The sequence below is a fragment of the Molossus molossus genome, unplaced genomic scaffold, assembly GCF_014108415.1.
Source record: "Molossus molossus isolate mMolMol1 unplaced genomic scaffold, mMolMol1.p scaffold_m16_p_1, whole genome shotgun sequence".
In the NCBI taxonomy this organism is placed as follows: Eukaryota; Metazoa; Chordata; class Mammalia; order Chiroptera; family Molossidae; genus Molossus; species Molossus molossus.
The window spans coordinates 171,375,030-171,400,181 of NW_023425344.1; the positions used below are offsets into that span (position 1 = coordinate 171,375,030).

Sequence of the window (25,152 nt, forward strand, 5' to 3'; positions counted from 1 at the left end):
TGCCCTGACCAGGAATCAACCAGCAACCCTTCAGTGCATGGACCATGTCCAACTGACAGAGCCACACCAGCAAGGGCAAGATGAATGCTTTAAGAGTGATATGAGGTGGGGAAGAAGGCAAGTGGACAATAGAGGGGGTCAGGTGAGGAAGGGATAGGCCTGAGAGCAGGCCAAGAAACTGGTGGTTGGTATAAAAGAGTGGGGTAGGTAAGGAGGCTGTGGTCAAAATGAAGAACTTGAAAGTTTGAACTCCTGAAACTGGAGCACTTTTAAGTAATTTAAAAGGTCCAGGTTGGCCATCTTACAAAGGCCCAAAATAATCAGTTTAAGAGGTTAAGAAACAATGAGACCGGAATGTGGATGGTGTTGAAATCTCTGCAGATAATGGTAGAGGGAGTGGAATGAAAAAAATCTACTGACGTTTATAAAGCACAAACTATTCAATACAGATTTCTTCACATAAACTTCTCTTGGTGTGTCAGCAAACAAGAAGACACACGTGATTTGCTTTAAAAAATAAAAAGCTCTTCATCAGTATAAGATGGCAATTCTTGAGACTTTCTCTTCAAAAACTGGGTCTGACCAGAGTTTCTTTCTTTAGAAGTTCTCCAACTCACAGGGCCTAACTTGGAAAAGATTCTCCCTTCAAGGATTTGACCACTCCTGTCAGAGCAGGACCAAGTGCCAAAGGACATGACCCTTAATTTGAGCCAATAGCTATTATTATCTGAGTGACAGTGTTCTGTAACACAAATTTTCTTCTGAATACAAGGAAGCCTCAAGGAGTCATTTGTGAGTATGTGAGTAATATTTTACAGTACACAGCAACACCCCAGCTTAACCTGTCTGCCTATCTTTATGAATTTAAATTATTATGATGAGAGCACACAAGGAACAAGTGGTAAAAGACTATTAAGAACAAGGAAAAATTTTCATTTTGTCAGGTAAAAAAATGTTACAAAAGAGTTTACAGAGCTAATCCTTTAAAAAATATGTATATACACATATAACATAACAGGCATACAAATGCATAGACATTTAATAGCAATAGACTGCTCAGCTTTGGAGCAGAGGATGCAAAGGAAATGCAGCACTGAATTCTGGGACAAGGTCACTGAAAAGAGGAAGGAAATGTAAGAATGATTCATTTTTAAAGAATCAGTAATACAGTATATCTTAAGCAACAGGTGTGAACAAGGGACTTACCTTTCAGAAGACCTGCTATAACCACTTCCAAAGGAGCCTGGAGGTGGAGGCCCATTCTGTTCTCCTAGGGTACCACTCTGCCCCAGAGAGCCACAGGAACAGTAGATTGTCAGGGAATTCTACTGGCACTGATCAGGACACTGACATTCTCTGTTCTGATGCAGTCAGAGAAAGCACAAGAAACCTGCTTTAATAATGGACTTTAAATATGTAGATGTGAACTACACTTCATATCTGGTAATGTTCTAGTCAAGCTGAGAGTGATAGAGCGATCTCACCTGGTTTCTTTAGAATGAACTTATGTCTCTACCATATTAGAAATTAAAGACCCCTCCCTACCAGTGATTTCTCAATTATTTGCTTCTTGGGCTGGATTTTAACTAACACCAAAGATATGGCTGGGGCAGTCATTTTAATGTGGTTGAAATGAAGTCTCTACAGCAAATTTCTTGTCAGAAGCTACCGAAAAACCTTCATATGACACTGCTATTTACAACAAATTATCATGGTTATCTTAACAACACAATCCACTTGATAACAGTGTACTTCTGACAGTATTCTGGTAGCAAAACTATTTTTAGCTGCCATCAGTGACTAGATAATTGTCTTCCTGTTTATTTCAATTCCTGGTTGAAAGCCAGTTATGTATGTTATCTCTGGAAGGACCTGTCAAATCAAATACTGTCAACAAAGAACAAACTTGAGGAGAGAGGACTTCAAGGAAGTCTCGAAACATAAAATAGACACGATAAGAGAAAATTAAAGAACATTTCTCAAGATTTACTACATTTCCTCTTTGGTGTCTCTGTCTCATATTTTCTTTCATCCCACTGTTTTCTATGGTTTCCTCTAAGTAGGTCACTTATTTCTTAGTGAAACTCCCTTTGTTCATATTTATAGACTCAAGCAGACTGCTTTTCTCATTGACTGGGACAAAGCAGAAAAAAGCTGGTCTTCTCTCCTTTCTTCCTCCCCCTTTCTTCTCTAATCCTTGTTCCCCTCCTGACTCCTGTAGGGCTGCTGGGCTATATAAATGCTCCATTTCCCACTATCCCTTACCTCCCATATGATTACTACCTAGGGTTGCCAGATTTAGCAAAAAACAATTAACAAAAAAACAAAACAAGAAAAACACCACAAACAACAAAAAAACCCAGGATGCCCAGTTAAATGTGAATTTCAGATAGACAATGAATATTTTTAGTATATATCCCTGTAATACTTGGGGCATACTTATACTAAAAACATGGTTATTTATCTGAAATTCAAATTTAACTGAGAGTACTATATTTTATCTGGCAACCTACCCTCACCCTGTGGGCCACAGGAAGCTCCAGCAGCTGGTCCCTCTTACCGAGAACTTTATCTGCTTAAGTCCCATCCTGGAAAAAATACCCAAATCTAAATACCACCATTTCATCACAGTGGCCTATATTGCTATACTCCCAGTCGTTCCACCAAGGGCTCCCTTAGATTTTTACTCTGTGAATTCCAAATTGCTGAAAGATGGGCAAAACACCAGCTCTGGATTGCATTTTGCTTTGTCCTCAATTACCCTAATAATTTTGATTTTTGGCAAATGAAGACAAGACACACCATGATGGACCAGAATTCAGGTACCTACACAACACCCCCTTCCTTCCCACACCTGCTTTAGAATAAAAATATCAAGGAAAAATAAATCTAATGTGTATACATATGATACATTTCATAGTACCTTAGGACAGTTCTTTAAAAAATGTTAGAAACCTGCTAGATGACCAAGGAAGCACTAATTATATTTAAGTGCGAACTTGAAGAGAGAAGTTAATTTCAAATGAAGAACAAGGCACGTGAGTTGAGGTTGTCCCAGTGGACCCCTGAGAGAATGAAATTAGGTTTCTCCTGTGAGATTTTCTCTCTTTTGGGTCTGAGAACAGCAGGAGGAAAGGACAGTATAAATTCAGAAGCATGCCAGAGGGAAGCACAAAGCTTTTCATAAATATTTTTCAGTGGCAGAGTCAGTGCAGTTTCAAAATCTTTGTTGTTTATAGCTGACTTTAAAGACACTTTCAGCCTGGCAGGTGTGGCTCAGTGGCTGAGCACTGACCCAGGCACCAAGAGGTCACCGGTTCAATTCCCAGTCAGGGCACATGCTCCGGTTGTGGGTCCGATCCCCAGTGGGGGACATGTAGGAGGTAGCCAATCGATGTTCTCTCTCATCAATGTTTCTCTCACTCCCTTCCTCTTTCTCTAAAATCGATAAAGAAAAATAAAAAAATAAAAAGATCCTTTTAATCTCTGTGACAGCTTTTTAAAGAATTTCTTCATTCCATTGTATCTTGGACCTTGTGTGACAGGTAGCTTGTTTCACTCAGGCGACCAGAATACAAAAAGACAGCTGAGCTCTGGCCAGTTTGGCTCAGCGATTGGAGTGTTGGCCTGCGGTCCAGGGAGACCCGGGTTCGGTTCCCGCTAAGGGCGCGTACCTCGGTTGCAGTTTGTCCCCGGCCCTGGTTGGTCATGTGGGTGGCAGCAACTTGATGTGTCCCTTTCACGTCGATGTTTCTCTCTCTCTCTTCTTCTTTTTCCCTTCCACTCTATCTGAACAAAAAATGGAAAAGTGTCCTCAGGTGAGGATAAAAAAAAAAAAAAAAAAGACAGCTGAGGTGTTTGTTACCAGCTGCCTTTATTCAGAGAATCCCTGCACTCCCCAGGGTCCTGTGTCAGATTTACTTTGAGAGGTCCTAGAATGGTTCCCATGCAACTGGACAAAGAACAGATGCACCTTAATTTACCTCAAGCAGAATTAGGGTTTTGTTTTTGAATGCTATTAAATAGTTAAGAAATAATGTAATTTCCCTACCACAATTTTCTACACTGACAGCCATTCTGGAAATGGGGGCCTTAAAGAGGTACTTCCTGTTCCCTTTCTCTCATTCCCCCTTACTGTTATGCGGCTAACAAAGTTTCTAAATGTAAATACTGGATGCTCTACCACTCAGACTGTTTGAGTTTTTATGAACTCTTGTAGCCTAATTCAGTGTACAGAAGAAGAAAGAATAGTTGGCTAGAAATTGGGAGAGGTGAGTTATGGTTGAAATGGCTCCACTAATAGCTGAGGGATCTAGGGAAGCCTTTCCATCTTTCTGGGTCTGTTCTTCTTCTATAAATGGTACTTACTGTTGGCCTTTATGTTCTTTGAGGCTCACTCCTGCTCTAAAGTTCTATCTTCTCTTTGTATTCTTCCCCATCTCAGTGTGTTCCTTGTGGGAAATTTGTATTAGGCTTTTAGAAGAACTTATGTAACAACATTTAAAATTTTTTCTTAAAATCAGGATAGTTCCTTAAAAAAAGTTTAGCTCATTGAAAGCATAGTTTTTCAAGTATGTAGTTTATGAAATTTAGAAAATAAACAGATTGGATTTATGAGAGCTTTCTGATTCTCAGGATCTTTCAATGCTCTCAATTTATCAAATACTTTTGTGGAGAGCACTTTAGTCTAGGTGTGCAGCAGTGATGAATCTAGTAAATGGTTAAGGAGATGAAACATTCCCTCCTCTGTTTTTCCTGGATTGTCTCTCTGTCCATAATACACATCCTGCTTATATCCATGTATATTGTTTTATGTAAACAAGGTCATTTTTTACAAATATGTTTTTTTTTATCCTCACCTAAGGACTTTTTTTTTGCATTTATCCTCAGATTGAGCGGGAGGGAGAAAGGGGGGAAGAGAGAGAGAAAAACATCAATGTGAGAGAGACACATTGAGTGGTGCCACCCACATGCCCCCAACCAGGGTTGGGAACAAACTGCAACTGAAGTACGTGCCCTTAGCGAACACTGAACCTGGGTCTCTCTGGTCCGTGGGCCAGTTTGGCTCTAACTGTTGAGCCAAACTGGCCAGGGCTGCTTTTATTTATACTGGGAATTGAGCCCTCAATCTGGGCATGCCCTGACCAGGAATCAAACCTGGACCTCTCAGTCCATGGGCCAACGCTCAACCCACTGAGACACACCAGCTGGGCAACAAGGTCATTTTTTCATGTAATTATTTTCTTATGCTAACATATGTTTCTGAGGCACACTGTTGTAAATGCATCAATTTTAAGTGTTTTGTGTGATGAACTTTGACTTATATATATACCTATGCTAGCATCACCCAGAACTTCCCACCACCCTCAGAAAGTTCTTTTGTGCTCCTTTCCTCAGGCAACTACTATTCTAATTTTTATCACCATAGATTGGTTTTTGCCTGTTCTTAAATATTAAATTATATGGTATGTAGGAATAAGAAAAGAACTATCATAAAATGCTGCAGACATAAATATTTTCAGCTAAAATCAAGGTCTAGTGAGGTATCAGCTGGCTAGCAAAGGAGTAAAACAGAGAAGCAACTATTAAAATTTAATCACTTAGCTAAACTAAGTCAAACTTAAATAAAAAGAAGCTGTATATTTTAGAAAGCCCTCATACCAGTGATGGAATTAATAGTGTTCACAAAATGTTGAACCAATTTGGAAAAGGCATTATAGAATAAAGAAGAAAGATCATAGTCTAAAAGAAGGAATTGTCCCCCTTTCCTCCATCCCAAATTATTGGATGATAAATAAAAGTTGCTAATAAGCTTTTCGTATCTTGGCCAGTTTATCACAGAGGACCATAAGTGATTCAGTATGGGTAAGAGATAACATGTGGAGGATGAGATGATATCAGAAATGGGAGAAGGGATTTAGAAACAACCCAGGGCTCACGGCCAAATGGTTTGGTTCTGCTACTGGTGGAGGGTGAGGTCAGGAATAGTGCCTGTCTCCCAAGTAAGTGAAATAGATGGCCCAATAAGAGAAATGTAGGCTTCACTCTGCACTGAGTTCCCTAACTCTGGTTAAGCAGCCCCCACACCCCAAATGTTAGGGGGGAAAAGGTAACTGAGTATGAAAAGACATTATAATGCATTTAATTAAAATGTCTATTTGTTGATATACAAACCAACTGGACCAAACAGGACAAATGGATCAAATAGGACAGAAGCAATGGTCTAAACAAGCATCAACTTTAGAACTCTGATGCCAACCAGGAGGGTACCCAAACACAAAATTAGCATGAGAGTAAGAGTCTTTATGTCTTTTGGTGAAGGCAAAGCCATCTGGTTGGCACTTCATAGGAACATCTTTCCAGTAGGTCTTCATCATATGGTATGTGCCACGAGTCTCCAGTTGTTTGTACCACTGTGTCATAGCTGAGAATATCCTGTTGAATCAAAAAGGTAACCAAACAATGAGAACAACAATGAAGGGATACTTGGCCATTTCCCTTTCTTTTCTGATAACTTCTCAGTTTGCTTCAGAGACATATTCTTGGTCTTCCTTAACAATGGATTTTCAAAGAGCAGTAGTATTAGGAGTTCCTTTTCTGGGGGGCTTCATTTTTAAGGTTAAGGACCCTCTCTACACACACACATACCATACAGTAATCTCTTTATTGCTTTTTTCAGTTTTGTATCTAACAGAGAAAAATTCAAATATACAAAAATAGAGAAATAGTATAATGAACTACCATACACCCATCAGCAGCTTCAACCATTATCAACTCAAGACTATTTTTATTTCATGCATCTACTTCCTTTCCTCTGCCTCCATCCTCCCCAAGCCAAAGTTATTTTGAAGCAAACCTGAGATATATAATTTCTTCTGTAATTTAGTATATATCTCTAAAAGTTAAGAACTTGCCCTGGCCAATTTAGCTCAGTGGTTAGAGTGTAGGCCCGAGAATCAAAAGAGTTGCAGGTTTGATTCTGGTCAAGGGCATATACTTCAGTTGCAATTTGACCCCTGGGAATTGTACTGGAGGCAACCTACTGATGTGTCTCTCTCATATGATGTTTCTCTCTCTCCCTCCCACTCTATCTGAATATCCATGGAAAAATATCCTCAGGTGAGGATTAAAAAAAATAAAAGATAAGGACTTACTTTGTAAATATAAAATTAATACCATTATTACATTTAAGAATTAATAATTCCTTAACATCATCAAATTTCTAATCACATTTCCAATTATTATGTGTGTACATATTTTTTAGTTTGTTTGAATAGGGATTGTAACAAGGTTATTACATTGTGACTGGTTGAATTATCTCTCAATTCTCTTTTAATCTAGAGCTTCCCTTTCCATCTCTATTATTTTTGCAATCATTTTTTTTTTTTTAAATGCTCACTCTACGACATTTTTTTTTGCAATTGTCTTTAGATACAGCGTGAGAGACAGAGGGAGGAAGAGAGAGAGAGAAACATCGCTGTGAGAGAGACACATCAACTGGTTGCCACTCACATCACCCCAAGTGGGGCCGGAGGCAAACTGCAACCAAGGTACGTGCCCTTAGCGGGAAACCGAACCTGGGACTCTCTGGTCCGAGGACTGACGCTCTAACCTCTGAGCCAAACCAGCCAGGGCTATTTTTGCAATCTTTTGCTATTGAGGAACTAGGCCAACTGTCCTATATTGTTTCCCACAGTCTTGATTATGCTGATTGTATTTCTGTGCTATCAATTGATAGTGTATTTTCTATAAATTTGGCATTTTGTATATTTTTTAGCCATTAGGCTATATTTACCATTGGCTAGTATATTTTTCTTTCTTTTTTTTTTAATCCTCATTCGAGGATATTTTTCTATTTATTTTCAGATAGAGTTGGAGGGAGAGAGAAGGAGAGAAAGGGAGAAAGAGAGAAACATCAACGTGAGAAGGACACATCGACTGGATGCCTCCCACACGATCCTGACCAGGGCTGGGGACAAACTGCAACCGAGGTAAGTGCCTTGGGCTGGAATCGAACCCTCGACTCATTGGTCCGTGGGCCAACGCTCTACTACTGAGCCAAACAGGCCAGGGATAGTGTATTTTTCTGTAATAACTCGCCTTTGGATTTCCTCTGTTGGTATCACACAAGAGACATCCTTGTATTTATAGGTATCTAAACTAGAATCAAAGAATTCAATTGAGACCAAGCTGTAGAAGTGAATTAAACAGGAAAATGGAGTTACTTTGCAAAAGTAAAAGTATGATAAACCACAGGGATAAACAATTTTGAGATATTACAAATAAGTAGGAAAGTAAAAACCATGTATGAATATTTGTAATTAATAACATAATTGGAGCCATACTCAATGATGTTCCAGATGTTTTCAATATGTAGGTTAATGTGGGATTGGCCTATAAAACCTTTTGCTCTGGCTGACTTCCTGTTTCTAGGAACTGGCTAATTCCAAATACCAGACTAAAACTGAGAAAAGTAAAGCACTTAGGACCTCAAAAAGTTGCAACATTCTTTCATTATGCCACATTCTTACTATGTACTCGACTCTGTTGACATTATGCAAAGAACAGATGACATACCTGAAAAGTTATCTTTGATCCTGGACACCTGCTAATAATGGCCAGCTGATGTCCCTGCTGCCACTTAAAGAACAGGCGTTGGGTCTTGGCATCAGGCAGACAGGCCTTATGGTCCCGCAGCAGATCTTTTGTGATAAACTTGCAGTGATTCCCTGAGTGCAGTGTGGCGTACAGAAGGAACGGATCATCCTCCGAGCTGAGTCAGGCAGGAGAAAGGACATAATCAAACACACCCGAGGCAGCAGAGGATAGGATTTTTCACCATGTTTTTTACTTCTTATTTTACTTTCCTCAGAGGCACTCTGCATTTTTAACTGACATGATCTCAGTGATACTTGGGAACCACCTTAGCTGGTAGACAACACTATCTAGGACACAGATGGAAAGTAAGGGGATGGGAATGCTACTTGGGACTCTTAACTGCTCAACTGGGCTCTCCCACTAAAAAGAAGAATTATAACAGCAATTCTCTCTTCACACTCAAAAGTTAGCTCTTTGTTCCCAGAGCATTTTTCCTATTTGCCTCATCTACCACAAAGCTCCCCAGCTCTACCTCCCTCACTCAAATTCAAGAAACATTCATCATACTGATAGGGTAGGATGACACTTTCTTGGGAAAGTGTCACCCAGATCAGCATCCAAAGGCCTCTCCTGCTTTGAGAAGAGCCAGTGACTCAGAGCCTCCAAAAGACCCTCAGCATCAGCACTTACCACTTTAGCACATGTGCTGTAAAAACAGCAATACCTACCTTGGCTCAGGAGAGTCGAATTGCAACATGTGCTATAACTTATGCCTGGATCCAAATGACCCAAAGTAGGACCACTTAATGTTTACCATATACCAAGCATTTCAAGTGAAATGATAAAATGACTGAAATATGCCTTAAAAATCTCCAGGAAGAAGAGAAAGGGAAAGAAAATATATGGGGGTTATATGTGACAGGATTAGCAGATGATGGTAATTTTTGGAGCTAGGTGACAGTTATATGAGATTCACTATAATATTCTCTCTCATGTACATATGAAAAGGCTTCTTTGGCATATTAATGGAAACATAATTGATGTTAAAAAGTTAACATTCAAATCCAAAGTCATAGAAGGCCACTGAATCAATCTTTATAACTGGATTTGGAACTTCAGTGGATACAATAAATACAGGCCCCAAATCAAGCACAAGACCAATTTTCAACAGGCTTCTTGGTTATAACACTTTGTGTGTTTATCTCATTCTTCTACTGCAGAAAAATAATAATGGTGATGACAGCAACTAACATGCATTTGGTGCTGTGCCAATAATTTTATATGTATTATTTACAAGTATCATCTCACTTAATACTCACAACATCTCAATGGGGGTTACATATGAAGAAGACACAGAGAAGGGAAACACCTTCCCAGATAGGTAGTAGCAGGGCCATGATCTGAACCTGGGTAAAATAATTCACAAGCTTGTACTCATGATGTCTACCCAGTGTTGCCCAACGAGATTACACAAAGAGCATTATTATTGTCTACTACTCAGAGAGATGGAAACATTCCATCCCCTAAATAAATAAATTTAAAAAAAGAACTTAAAGGCTAAAGGATAAAGGTATTTAGTTTGGGATCTGAATGAGGGGTTAGTCTCTTCCTTCATGTACTGGAAAGCATTTTATCTTTTCAAAAAGAAATGATTTGAGCCTTGGCCAGTGTGGCTCAGTTGGTGGGGCATAATCCCATGCACAGGGAGGGAGGTAGCTGGCTGGATTCTGGGTTGCGGCATGAGCCCAAATTACAGGCTCCATTCCTGGTTGGGGGAGTGCAGGAGGCAGCCGATCCATGTTTTGCTTTCATATCAATGTTTCTCTTTCTCTCCCCCTCTCCCTTGCAGGAGGCAGCTGATTGATGTTTTGCCTTCACTTCAATGTCTTTCTCTCTCTCCCTTCCTCTAAAAATCAATTTTAAAAAACCTTAAAAAAAAAGAATAAATGGTTTGAGGAATACTGATGTATCTCGAAATTATCACATTCAACCTAATAAAACCTAGACTTGGGGTTGAGGCACAAACATTGTGCAAATTTGGAAATAAACTTGGTCAGCTTATAGTATGAATGGCGAAAGGCATATTCAAGTTCCCTTGTGCTGTTGAGAATCTGTGCTCCTCCTGATTAGCTGCATTCTTCTCACTTTACGGGTGATGTTCATTTTGTTGCTGACCATGTTTTCCATATTCCTTTGGCTTCCTGGGAAGCTGTAGCCTATAGTACATTCCTTTGATATTGAGAATAAAATCAATGCCCTTTGCTTGTCTACCAGAGTCCACCAGTACTTATGTAATGTGACCCCTGCCTTCTCTCTGGCCTCAGAACCTACTACTTTCCCTCTTGCGGCTATAGCCCATCTATACTGGCCTGCTTGCCTTCCTCACTTGCCAAGCTCACTCCTGCTTTTTTTTTTTCTTTTAATCCTCAACCAAGGACATTTTTCCATTTTTCGTTCAGATAGAGTGGGAAGGAGAGGGAGGGAGAGTGGGAGGGAGGGAGAGAGAAACATTGACGTGAAAGGGACACATCAAGTGGCTGCCTCCCGCATGACCCAACCAGGGCCGGGGACAAACTGCAACTGAGGTACGTGCCCTTAGCGGGAATGAAGCCTGGGTCTCTGGACCGCAGGCCAATGCTCTAACCGCTGAGCAAAACTGTCCAGGGCTCACTCCTGCTTTTTGAACACTGGATGTTCCCTCTACCCGGTATGCTCTTCCCACCACCCCTCCCCTTTTTCAAATGACTCACTTCTTCCCTTTAGACTTGCCCCCTCCCAGAGGCCTTTCCTGATCATCCCATCCACTAACTGCTGACCTACCCCTACCTAATTCCTTTCTATCTACTTACTCTGCTTTATTGTCTTCATAGCATTAATTACTGCCTGGGATTATATAACTTGTTTATCTGTTTATTATAAGTCATAAGATGTCAGAGACTTGTTGGTCTTGTTCACTACTGTTTCTCCAAGAACACAGAAAGTGCTCATAGTTGTAAACTATTTGTTAAATGATTTAGGACCTTATGGTATGCATTCTGTGTAATAAGCTCACTTCTGACTTTATCTTCCTCCCATTCCTCCTTTATCCTGATTTCTTAATTGAAGCTATTTATATTTATTCTGCTGTAGGAACTATTTTTGTAAGCTGTGTCAAGTCTTTTATTTTATTTTTTGAATGAGGCCGAGTATACATACATGCACTTTAAAAAATGGCAAAAATAATAACAAGCAGATGACAGGAGCCTAGTGTAATTCAATTATTACCTTCAGTACTTACATATTGTCAGCAAAGAAACAGCTGGCTTGTTTTTGCACCTTCTCCATCTCATCCTTTCTCCACCGGGCACTCGGCATTATCATGTGCTTCCGGCCCAAGACCAGAACTCGCAGATTCTGCTTGGCTAGCTGAGAGACCACATCCAAGAGCTAAAAAAACACAAAGCCAGAACTTTGGTCAAGATGGCCATGTAGGTAAACACGGTACTTGCCTCTTCCCACAACCACATCAAAATTACAACTAAACTACAGAACAAACATCCTTCAGAACTGCCTGAAATCGAGCTGAATGGAAGTCCTACAACTACAAAATTAAAGAGCCACATCCAGACTGGTAGAAGCAGCGAAGGCACCGACTGGCTGGTCCCACTCCCATGTGTGGCAGATAAAACTCAGGAGGATACCTTGGCTGGGAAGGTCCTCTCGGAGGAGTGAGGGGTACCTGTCCCACACCAGGAGCCCAGCTCAGGGTTCCAGTACCAGGAAAAAAAGTGCTTATAACTTCTGGCTGTAAGAACCAGCGGGAATACAAAGCAATCTATAGATTCAATGCAATCCCCATCAAAATACCAACGACATATTTCATAGAACTAGAACAAATACTTCAAAAGTTCATATGGAACCAAAAAAGACCCCGAATAGCCACAGCAATCTTGAAAAAGAAGAACAAAGTAGGTGGGGTCACAATACCAGATAACAGGTTATACTACAAAGCGACTGTAACCAAAACAGCCTGGTACTGGCACAAGAACAGGCTTATAGACCAGTGGAACAGAACTGAAAACCCAGAAATGGACCCAAGGCAATACGCTCAATTAATATTTGACAAAGGTGGCAAGAGCATACAGTGGAGTAAAGACAGCCTCTTTAATAAATGGTGTTGGGAAAATTGGACAGCTACATGCAAAAAAATGAAACTAGACCATCAACTTACACCATACACAAAAATAAACTCAAAATGGATAAAAGACTTAAATGTGACCCGTGAATCCATAAAAATTCTAGAAGAAAATGTAGGCAACAAAATTTCGGACATCATACGGAGCAGGATTTTCACTGATACATCACCTAAGGCAACAGAAATAAAGGAGAAAATGAACACATAGGACTACATCAAACTAAAAAGCTTCTGCACAGCAAAAGAAACAATCATCAAAATGGAAAGGCAACCCACTGTATGGGAGAACATCAATGCCAATGATGTATCAGATAAGGGGTTAATTTCCAATATATATAGAGTGCTCATACAACTCCACAAAAGGAAGACAAAGAACCCAATTAAAAAATGGGCAGAGGAGCTGAATAGACACCTCTCCAAACAGGACATACAAATGGCCAAGAGACATATGAAGAAATGCTCAACATCACTAATCATCAGAGAGATGCAAATTAAAACAACAATGAGGTATCACCTCACACCTGTCAGAATGGCCGCCATCAACAAATCATCAAACAACAAGTGTTGGCGAGGGTGTGGAGAAAAGGGGACTCTAGTACACTGCTGGTGGGAATGCAGACTGGTGCAGCCGCTATGGAAAACAATAGGGTGCTACCTCAAAAAATTAAAAATTGAACTTCCATTTGACCCAGTGATCCCACTGCTGGGAATATACCCTAAGAAGCCTGAAACACCAATCAGGAAGAATATATGTACCCCCATGTTCATAGCAGCACTATTTACAATAGCTAAGATCTGGAAACAGCCCAAGTGTCCACCAGTAGACGAATGGATAAAAAAGCTGTGGTACATATACACAATGGAGTACTATGCAGCGGTAAGAAAGAAAGATCTCTTATCCTTTGAGACGACATGGAGGGACCTGGAAAGTATTATCCTAAGTGAAAGAAGCCAAGCAGAAAAAGACAAATACCACATGATCTCACTTATATACGGAATATAATGAACATAACAGTCTGAGGAATACAGTAGACCCAGACACATGGAAGAAGGGCACAGACTGACATCCCTCAGAAGAGGGGATGAGGGGGTGGGGGGGTGGGAAGAGATGAACCACAGAACTTATATGCATGTATGCATGACCAATGGACATGGACAACTAAGCCGGGGACGGGGTGGAGGGGGGGTGGGGTGGGGGGTGCCAATGGGGTAAAAAGGTAAAATATCTGTAACAAAAAAATAAATAAAAATTCATTAAATAAAAAAAAACAAAAAACCCAGCGGGAATAGAGGCTGAGGCAGCTGGAGCCCCAGGCAACTGCTCTTAAAGGGCTGGTGAATGGACTTACTTGGACTCATTCCCTCTGAGCTTCATTGTGGAGAGGAGGCAACTTGAAAGGCACCAGAGACATAAGAGGAAGAATTGAGTTGTTTGGCATCAGGGCTAGGGCTGGAGAGGCAGCATTCTCCTAGACAGACTTGCTGGCGGAGGCCTCTGTTCCTTTGGTGAGCTCTTCCTCCACAATGCTAGCAGATGGGCGCCATATCTGGGACTCCAGTAACCTGGCTCACACTGTTTGCCCAACCCTGGTGATTCCCTGAGGCCCTGCCTCACCCAACCTTTGGGCCCACCCAAGCTGTTTCCAGTGGCTTTACCATAGGATTGGCCTGTTTTGGCTCCTGCTTCAGATTTTCCTAAATTCTCTCAAACAAGCAGCATCTGGCCACAGCGAACCCCATACCTCTTGCTAAGTGGCCCCAGGCCTGGCACTAGAAGCAGCCAGACTTGGTGCACAGCTTGGCTTTGCCTGGATACCTCCAAGCCCAGCACAAGAAGCAGCCATTGGCAGAGCACTTTGTAGCTTATGCCTGGTGGCCCCAGGTAGAACACAGTCAGTAGCTGACCTTGCCCCAGAGCCAGCACACCCACCGAACAGCTTCAGAACACGTCGAAGCACCACCACCCAACCACCTCCACAAGTGACACACACAAGGAATGGACTCAGTGGGTACCAGAGCCCTACTGAAGTAAGTCTTGCTGTGTGTGGTGGGCCCCGGCACAGCTGATCATCCAATGCAGTCAGAGGTTGGTAGTTAGTGGGCACAGCCAGTCTTACAGCTGATCAACTTGAGTAAAACTCTTCCACTGACGTGCCAACAGAAATCAAGATTCAATAACAACAAAAGGGTATAAAGTCCACACAAGGGGTGGACCCACCTCAAGGGCCCAGCTGAGTGACCAGGGAGGCTGTGCTACGGGACCGTATAGGACACCTACTACAACAGGCCACCCTAGGAAGCCTAGGAGACATAGAAACGTTACCTAATACATAAAAACAAACAAACAAACAAACAAAAAAACACAGGGAGGCAGCCAAAATGAGCAGACAAAGAAACACTTCCCAAATAAAAGAACAGAACAAAACTCCAGGAAAAGAACTAAACGAAATAGAGATAAGCAATCTAAGAGATGCACAGTTCAAAACACTGCTTATAAGGATGCTCAGTGAACTTAGTGAGAATTTCCAGGAACTTAGATGAGGACCTCAAGAGCATAATAAAGGACCAGACAGGAATGAAGGATGCCCTAACTGAAATAAAGAATAATTTATAGGGAACCAATAGAAGAGTAGGAGAAGCCAAGAAGCAAACCATTGATCTGGAATATAAGGAAGCAAAACACCCAATCAGAACAGCAAAAAGAAAAAAGGATTCAAATAGTCCTGGCTAGATTGGCTCAGCGGGTCGGCCTGCGGACCAGAGAGTCCCAGGTTTGGTTCCTGCTAGGGGCACGTACCACAAAAAAAAAAAAAAAGAAAGAAAGAAAAAAGAAAAAGAAAAAAGAATCCAAAAAAATGAGGATGCTATAAGGAGCCTGTGGGACAATTTTAAGCATACCAACATTTGCATCATGGGGGTGCCCGAAGGAGAAGACAGAGGGCAAGAAATTGAAAACCTATTCGAAAAAATGACAGAAAACTTCCCCAACTTGGTGAAGGAAACAGATATACAAGTCCAGGAAGCACAGACAGTCCCAAACAAGATGAACCCAAAGAGGTCTGCACCAAGACACATCATCACCAAACGACAAAGGTTAAAGACAAAGAGAGAATCCTAAAAGCAGCAAGAGAAAAGCAGTTAGTTACCAACAATGGAGCCCTCATAAGGCTGTCAGCAGATTTCTCAAAAGAAACTTTGCAGGCCAAAAGGGAGTGGCAAGAAATATTTGAAGTGATGAAAAGCAAGGACCTACAACCAAGATTACGCTACCCTACAAAGCCATCATTTAGAGTCAATGGCCATATAAAGAGTTTCCCAGATGAGAAAAAGCTAAAGTACTTCATCACAACCAAACCAGTATTATATGAAATGTTGATGGGTGTTCTTGAAGAAGAAGATAAAAAAAACATGAACAATAAAATGGCAATAAATACTTATCTGTCAACAATGGAATCTACAAACAAAATGAGCAAGCAGAATAGAGACAGACTCATAGATATAGAAAACTTTTTGTTGCTTGCCAGATGGGATGGGGGTTGGGTAAAAACGATGAAGGGATTAAGAAGCACAAATTGGTTGTTAGACTGACAAACCTCAAAGGGAAGGGGTGAGATGAGGTGAAAATATATGCATATATGCATAACCAACAGACACAGACAATAGTGTGGGGAAGGCAGGAAGGGGGTGGGAGTGGTGAGGAAGGGGTTAAGATGGGAGAAAAAAGGAGGGGACATCTGTAACACATTCAACAATAAAGATAAGTTAAAAAAAACAAACACAAAAACACAAAGCCAGCCCCTGAGAGGGTCAAGGGAAGAAGAATCCCAAGTAAGTAGAGTGGTTCTTCCAGCTGGTAATCTCAATGGTAAACACTTTTCTGGTAAGGGGTAAGAAAACATTCCTTAAAATAATTTCCATCTTTCCCGACCAGTTTGGCTCAGCAGTTACAGCATCAGTCCAAGGACCCAAGGGTCGTGGGTTTGATTCCCGGCCAAGGCCACGTACCTGGGTTGTGGATTCAATTCCCAGCCCTGGTAGGGTCGTGTGGGAGGCAACCAATCAATGTGGACACATCGATGTTTCTCTCTCTCTTTTTCCCTCTCTTCCACTCTTTAAAAAAAAAAAATCAGCGTAAAATATCCTTGGATGAGCATTAACAACAACAAAAAGAAAATTTCCATCTTTGTAAGTCTGAGGGAAATGCTTCCTTTTTACAAATTAATGTCTCACATCCACCCAATGCGCAGACTCCATTGGATCCAGAGTTTTTTGTGTTTTTTTTTAAAATAAGTATAAACTAGATTTGTTTTAAAAATAGGTTCCCTAGAGCCCACTGGGATAGAGATACGGAGGCCAGGAGGGTGGGGTTTAGTTCTTATACAGTCCCAAACCTGTATCAACCAAAACAGCTCAACTTTTGCATATTTATATATTAGTATTCTGCATAAGTGTTCATTACATTAAAGGGTTCTTATTTTAAAGTTTGTAAGTAGCCTTTTTTCAGCCAACTTTTCTATGTCATGATTCTGCTAAGACTGCTACCTTTCATTGGAATTCCTTTTTTCTCCCAAAGATCTGTCGGTTTCTGTCTTTTAACCTATTTTCCAGTCAATGAATTTACCCCTATTCTCTCCACTTCCCACATGTCTTGTGTGCACATGAACTCCTCTTAAAAATCTAGACTTAGTAAATCTAGTACTTTGGTGAGTTTGACTATAGTCAATCCTGCATAAGGAAAAGTCCATATATTACTTTCATCTACAACCTATTAAACTAAGCTATTCCTATTCTATAAAATGAAATAAAAGCTACTGAAAAATTATAATTTATGTTATATAATAGTGTATTAGAAATATAAAAATTCTTTAATTTATAAGAACTGCTGTGCCTTTGAAAATCACAAGTTTAAAGTCATTGAAGAAATTCTTAATTTTCTTGGGTATTGGTTGGAAAAGGCAATGATTTTAGTCTAGCTTCCCTTTACTCATAATTCCTTCCCATGCAAATTTTCAGGATGTTATTTAAATTTCTTTAATCAATAAAAATGCATTCATTTATTTGGTCAGTTGTCAAATATTGCTTTAGCACCTGCTATGTCTAACTCTTTTACAATCAAATAGTGAATTAGCAGGGGCTGAATTTAAAAATATTTAATGCTTTGGATTTATATTGGTGTGTGTGTGTGTGTGTATGTGTGTGTGTGTGTGTGTGTTTGGTCCACCCCTACTATTCTTATTATTTTAGGAAACAGTAGTTGGTTTTACTATGTCTAATTATTAATTCTAGAATTAAGAGACAGAATAGACACAACTTGTCATTGAATGTGAGTTAATACTCAAGCAGATAAGTATACCAAGACCAGTGTGAAGACCCTAAACCCAAAGCTTTACAACCAGTAAAGTATAATTCTTTTCTTTAAAGCTAGGAATAATGGCTTCTGTATTCATTCAACAGTTATTTCTTTGGCCTCTCTATGTATAAGGCACATGGTAGGTATCATAGCCTACACAATTTAAAAAGACATGGCCCCTATCTTTAGTGACAGAGAGTACCTAATAATTTTCTTACCCAACAACCAAGCCTAAGAAAATATATATGCTGACTCCACATATACTGGATGTTTAATAAACATTTTCTGATTAGCTGAAGAATATGCACACATCTATTTTAAAAAATTTTTTCTTGCCCTGGCCAGTTTGGCTCAGCGGTTAGAGCGTCGGCCTGCGGTCCGGAGAGACCCGGGTTCGGTTCCCGCTAAGGGCGCGTACCTCGGTTGCAGTTTGTCCCTGGCCCTGGTTGGACGTGCGGGTGGCAGCCACTCGATGTGTCCCTTCACGTCGATGTTTCTCTCTCTCTCTCCTTCCTCTCTCTCCCTCCCACTCTATCTGTACAAAAAATGGAAAAATATCCTCGGGTAAGGATAAAAAAAAAAAAAATTTTTTTCTTTTAATACTTTTTTTTTACTACTCACCAGAGGATATTTTTCCATTGATCTTTAGAAAGAGTGGGAGGGAGGGAGGGAGCAAGGGGGAGAGAGAGAAAGAGAGACATATCTATTGGCTGCCTCTGAGACGACCCCAACCAGGGCTGGGGATCCAATCCACAACCCAGGTATGCACCCCCAACTGGAATCAAACTCGAGACCCCTCAGTCTGCAGGCCCATGCTCTAACCACTAGGAAAACTGGCCAGAGCAGCACACATCTATTTTTATCCAGCATAAAAGTAGCTCATTTTTGAACACTTGAAAAATAAAGACTAGAAGATAAAAGAAACCACTTGTACCTCACTACCCAAAGATTGTTAACATGTACGTATACATACATCAAGTGTATATATTGTTATATTTATATTAGGACATTAAATATACTCAGAAAACAAACTGTACATTCTTTTTTAAAAAAATGTTTTATTGATTTTTTAGAAAGAGGAAGGGAGAGAGAGATAGAAACATCAGTGTAAGAGAAAAACATCGACTGGCTGACTGAGCCTGCCACCTGGGCATGTGCCCTGACCTGGAATCAAACTGGGACCTCTCAGTCCATGGAAGGACGCTCAACCCACTGAGCCACACTGGACAGGCAAAGCTGTACATTATTTATAATATAATCTAAGAGGTATGACAAGGAAACTAGCTACAGGCAAGTAACAATCAATTATAGGTAATAAGTATTAATTCAAAGTTAATTCACTAGAATTCTAGGTTTTAGGGGGTATGGGTTGGGGAGAGAAAACATGAACACCTAAAGTGCTTTTAATTTCTATTTTAAAATAGCTTTACTGAGATATAATTCATACATAATAAAATTCACCCATTTAAAGTATATAGTTCAATGACTCAGTATATTCACAGATAAGTGTGGTCACCACGACAGCCAATTTTAGAACATTTTCATCACCTCAAAAAGGAAATCTTATACCTTTTAGCTGTCATTCTGCACTCCCACCTCCCTATTCCAAGTAACCACTCATCTACTTTCTGTCTTCATAGATTGAACTACTTTGCACTTTCATGTGAATGGGAATAATGATGTATTTACTAGTCTTTTTTTTTTTTTAATCCTCATCCGAGGACATTTTTCCATTTTTTGTACAGACAGAGTGGGAGGGAGAGAGAAGAAGAGAGAGAGAGGGAAACATTGATGTGAAAGGGACACATCGAGTGGCTGCCAGCCGCAGGACCAACCAGGGCCGGGGACAAACTGCAACCAAGGTATGTGCCCTTAGTGGGAACCGAACCCGGGTCTCTCCGGACCGCAGGCGGACGCTCTAACCGCTGAGCCAAACCTGCCAGGGCTACTAGTCTTTTTTTTGTTGTTGTTGTTGTTCAGGTAGAGTGGGAGGGAGAGAGAGGAACAGAGAGAGAGAGAGAAACATCGATGTGAAAGGAACACATCGAGTGGCTGCCACCCGCACAACCAACCAGGGCCGGGGACAAACTGCAACCGAGGTACGCGCCCTTAGCGGGAACTGAACCCGGGTCTCTCAGGACCGCAGGCCGATGCTCTAACCGCTGAACCAAACCGGCCAGGGCACTACTAGTCTTTTTATTCTATACATTTTATATAACCTTATAAACTATTATTTTTAAAATGAGGCTAGTAATCATTCAAAGGCAAACATTTACACTAAGAAAGTGTAGTTCATGAATTCAAACACCTCAGGACATTGAGACTACATGTCCTTCAGAATGTACTTATAACATTCCTTTCTTAAAGCTATGCTGAAATTATGGTTTACTTTTAATGACCCCAGATATAAAATGACAACTGGCTTCATTAAGGGGAATGACAATTAAAAAATTTCCATATGAATTCCCACAAAGTTATTATAAAGATAAAAATAAAAAAATCAAACAAAAACAGTTTTTGATACTGACTGTTTACGTTTCCATGTAACTGAGAAGACGTGACTTAAAGAAAAACACAATTGTGTTTTTACATTTATACACAGGTTTAGATAAATGGCCTTGCGTTTACTAATACTAAGTAAAAGACAGAGGCTCCAGGAAGAGCAGTAAAGGCTTAGTTTGAACTACTCTGGGGCACCACCTTGTGGTTGAGCTCTTTGAAAATGATGCAAAGAAAAGAGAATAAAGGAAAGGCACAGAAAGGAAAAATGAGTGTACAGATTAAAGGCACTGGACTAAAACTCTGCGACGGTCTAGCTTATTATAAGCCCACTTCCCCTGGGGTAAATTCCAAGGCTGGATTTAGTGGCCTGGGTCAGAGTCATACTACTTAGAATAGTAGAGAAAAAGAAAATTCACCTTAATTATATGTTAGATAAAAAATAAAACTGGGAGAAATTTCCACTTCTAGGAAGCCAAAGTAGGTGTACTTTTCCCTATTTCTCCCACTAAGTACAACTAAGAATCTCAGACATTATAGATAAAACAAACATAAGACTTTCCATAGAGAGGAAAAGGAGAATTGGTTAGGGACTTTAGTATATGAGGAACGTTGGTGAGTTCCTTGGATTTTCTTTTGTTTCATATATCCTAGACTTAAAGCTGAAGAAGCTAGCAACCTGGAAACGCCAATGAAAGCAGAAAAAAAAGGCATGTTCTCGCTAGTCAACCAACTAGAAAAGAGGAGTATAGCAAAATTTTGTGTAAAATTTAATATCTAGAGCAACCATTAGAAATGCTATACAGCTCTGGCCAGTTTGGCTCAGTGGTTGGAGTGTTGGGCCAGGAACCAATGAGTCACGGGTTCAACTCCAGTCAAGGGCACCTACCTCGGTTGCGGTTTGTCCCCAGCCCTGGTTGGGGTCATGAAGGAGGCAACCAGTCGATGTGTCTCTCTCACATTGATGTTTCTCTCTCTTTCCCTCTTTCCCTCCCTCCCTCCCTCCCACTCTATCTGAAGATAAATAGAAAAATACCCTCGGGTGAAGATTAAAAACAAAACAAAAATAAAAATGCTATACAGCTGGGCCGCTGTGGCTCAGTGAACTGAGCATCATCTCAGGGACTGAGAAGTCCCAGTTTGATTCCCAGTCAGGGCACATGCCCCCGTTGTGGGCTCGATCCCCGGTGGGGGTTGTGCAGGAGGCAGCCAACTGATGTTTCTATCTCTTTCTCCCTTCTTCTCCCCCCCCCCCAATCAATAAAAAGATATTTAAACAACAATGAGGTATCACCTCACACTTGTCAGAATGGCTGCCATCAACAAATCATCAAACAACAAGTGTAGGCGAGGGTGTGGAGAAAAGGGGACTCTAGTACACTGCTGGTGGTAATGCAGACTGGTGCAGCCACAGTGGAAAATACTATGGTGTTACCTGAAAAAGTTAAAAATTGAACTGCCATTTGACCCAGTGTTCCTACTTCTAGGAATATACCCTAAGAAACCTGAAACACCAATCAGAAAGAATATATGTACCCCTATGTTCATAGCAGCACTATTTACAATAGCTAAGAACTGGAAACAACCCAAGTGTCCATCAGTAGACGAGTGGATTAAAAAGCTGTGGTACATGTACACATTGGAGTACTATGCAGCTGTAAGAAAGAAAGATCTCTTATCCTTTGAAATGGCATGGAAGGACCTGGAGAATATTATGCTAAGCAGAACAAGCCAAGCAGAGAAAGACAAATATCATATCTCACTTATTTGTGGAATATAATGAACTAAACAAACTTAACAAAATTAACCGAGAAACATAGAGGTGGAGTACAGACTGACAAGCCACAGAGTAAGGGGTGTTGGGGGTGGGGGAAGACATAAACCACAGAACTTACATGCATGTATGCACAACCAATGAACATAGACAACAAAGCTGGGGATGAGGCTGGGGGAAAGGGGAAGAGGGTGTCAATGGGGGAAAAATGAGAAACATCTGTAACAAAAACAAATTAATAAATAAAAAATAAATTAAGAAAAAATAGAAACAAAGAGAGATATTTAAAAATGCTATACAAAGAAATACACTAAAAATCACTATGATTAAAAAACAAAACACTAGTCCTGGTCAGTTTATCTCAGTGGTTAGAGCATCAGCCCTCAGACCAAAGGGCCCCAGGTTTGATCCCTGATCAAGGGCATGTACCTGGGTTGCACATTTGACCCCTGGCCCTGGTTGGGGTCGTGTGAGAGGCAACCAGTTGATGCGACACATCGTTTTTCTCTCTGTCACTATAAAAGGGTAACATGAGGGACCCTTGTGGTGATGAAAATGCTCTCTATCTTGACTGTATCAATATCACTATCCTGGTTGTGATATTATAATATTAGTTTAGCAAGATGTTACTATTGGGAGAAACTAGGCAAAAGATACATGAGATTACTCTATATTATTTCTTTGTCTGGTCCACAGGCGGATGCTCTAACCGCTGAGCCAAACCAGCCAGGGCTCTCTATTATTTCTCTTACCTGCATATGAATCTACAAATATCTCAAAATAAAAAGTAAATAAAAAGCCAAAAAACCTCCCCAAAACATCAAAAACAAAAACAAACTGGGCCTTCATAGGAAGGATTAAGGGGTCTGTGACGAACACCCTGTGTGTACAGGATGTTTAATATCTCACCAAAAGGCAAAATCCTTTCCTCGAAACTATAAACAGGGATTAAGTTTAAATGAGAGGGATTTGCAAGTTTTCTTAAATTCAGGGTAGTCCTGATCAGAGAAGCCGAGATCCCTCTGGGCTGTTCTCAACCTGGATAACTCAGAGATGGTGGGGACAATTCTGAACTTGCCTAAGATGTCAGAAATCTGGGTTACATAGTAAAGTAAATAAACAGTACAGCTCATTCTATAGAATATCTAAAAATCCAAATTGGTTCCAGAATTCTGGGTGCTCAGTACCTCAAGGTTAACCTGGGATCAGATCTCACTCCCTTCTCTGAGCTCCTATGCCCTGTCATTCCCTCCTCCCCCATTGTTCCTTAAGATGTCTAAAGGAGAATTCTCCAAAAATCAGAAGAGTAAGAACAAATTTTAGCTTAATATTTGGTTCAAACATTTTCTGGTTTGGTTTCCATTCTAATTTGGTTTATCTCCTGTAGGAACATATTAAAAGATTTTTGTTTTTGTTTTAACCCATAAGAATCACACTTACTTTTGACAAAAAACTGATGAAAGGCAGTTCCTGAGCTTAGGGTACAAATACTCTTGGCAGGGCTACATGTGAAGAAATAACTGTGTAGGTATGCTCAGGAAGTAGAAAAGCTGCCTGGAAGGTGGGAGAGGCCAATGAAAGCAAGAGCTTTTCTGAGTAATCCTAAACAGCAAGTGTAACTTCCTTTCCTGATTCTTAACTTTTGCCTCCCCCTCTGCAGTCTTTGGCATTTCCTGGGTTGTGTGCACCATAGATGTTCAAAAACTCTAAAGCCTTTGGGATGTGATGCCTACAGACATTAGAAATTCTATGCCAGTTCTTCAGCAAGATACAGTAGCTATAATAAATATATCTCATATATTCATTATAGGGTACCTTCAGGAAAGGTTTTAGAAACAACCCAGATGTCGATCAACAAATGAATATACAAAGAAAATGTAGTATATACTTACTGATATCTACACTTACTGAATGATACCTGTTATTCAACCTTAAAAAGGAATAAAATCCTGATGCATGCTACAACATGGATGAACCTTGAAGACATTGCATTAAGTAAAAAAAGCCAGACACAAAAGGACAAATATTGTATGATTCTATTTATATGAGGTACCTAGAATAGTCAAATTCATAGAGACAGAAAATACAATGGTGGGGGCCCAGGGCCGGGGAGGGGAAAATGGATGGTTATTGTTTAATGGGTACAGTTTCAGTTTGGGAAGATGAAAAGGCTCTGGAGGTGGATGGTGGTGATGGTGGCACAACAATGTGAATTACTTAATGCCACTGAATTGTACATTTAAAAATGGTTCAAGTGATAAATTTTATGTTTTGTGTATTTCAACATAATAAAATATTTTATTGTAGAAGTTTTAAACTATAAACAAAAGTAGGCAGAATAGCATAATGTGTCCATCACTCAGCTTTAGTAACTATCAATCAGCTCATGAGCAATCCAATTTATTGGTATCACCTTTCATTCTGTCTCTCAGATTAGTTGGAAACAAATCCCGGACATCATATCATTTCATCTATGAATATGTCAGAATGTATTTCTGAACATAAAGACTCTAAAAAAGTATAATATCATTATCACATAAAAAATTAATAATTCCTTAATATCAAATATACAATGTTTATATTTCTGAGTCATATTTTTTAAATTTTTTACTTTTAAATCAGGATCTAAAAAGCTCCATACATTGCAGTTTCTTGATTGCAGCTAAAGAAATGTGGCTGTTTGTCTTAAGGAATTTCATACATTTATATTTTGCCAACAGTAACTCTTTGGTATCAGGTAAAATATTCCCCAGTCCT

At 40.2% G+C, this 25,152-nt stretch overlaps 1 protein-coding gene across 3 annotated transcripts in view; it reads right to left on the reverse strand.

Annotated features, from left to right (window-relative positions):
* Positions 1-1,225: 1,225 nt before the first annotated feature.
* LOC118640333 (protein only RNase P catalytic subunit) overlaps positions 1,226-25,152 on the reverse strand; it is a 172,615-nt gene continuing 148,688 nt past the window's right edge. Inside the window, exons 5-8 of one of the 3 annotated variants that reach the window (XM_036277267.1) lie at positions 11,876-12,024; positions 8,578-8,773; positions 6,260-6,435; positions 1,256-1,361 (exon numbers count right to left, since the gene is read on the reverse strand). In XM_036277267.1, the coding sequence (XP_036133160.1) occupies positions 6,304-6,435; positions 8,578-8,773; positions 11,876-12,024 (477 nt within the window). In that variant the 3' untranslated portion in view covers positions 1,256-1,361; positions 6,260-6,303. Of the gene's footprint in view, positions 1,362-6,198; positions 6,436-8,577; positions 8,774-11,875; positions 12,025-25,152 lie in introns of those variants that run through there. The other 2 variants (XM_036277275.1, XM_036277262.1) reach the window with 2 other exon arrangements.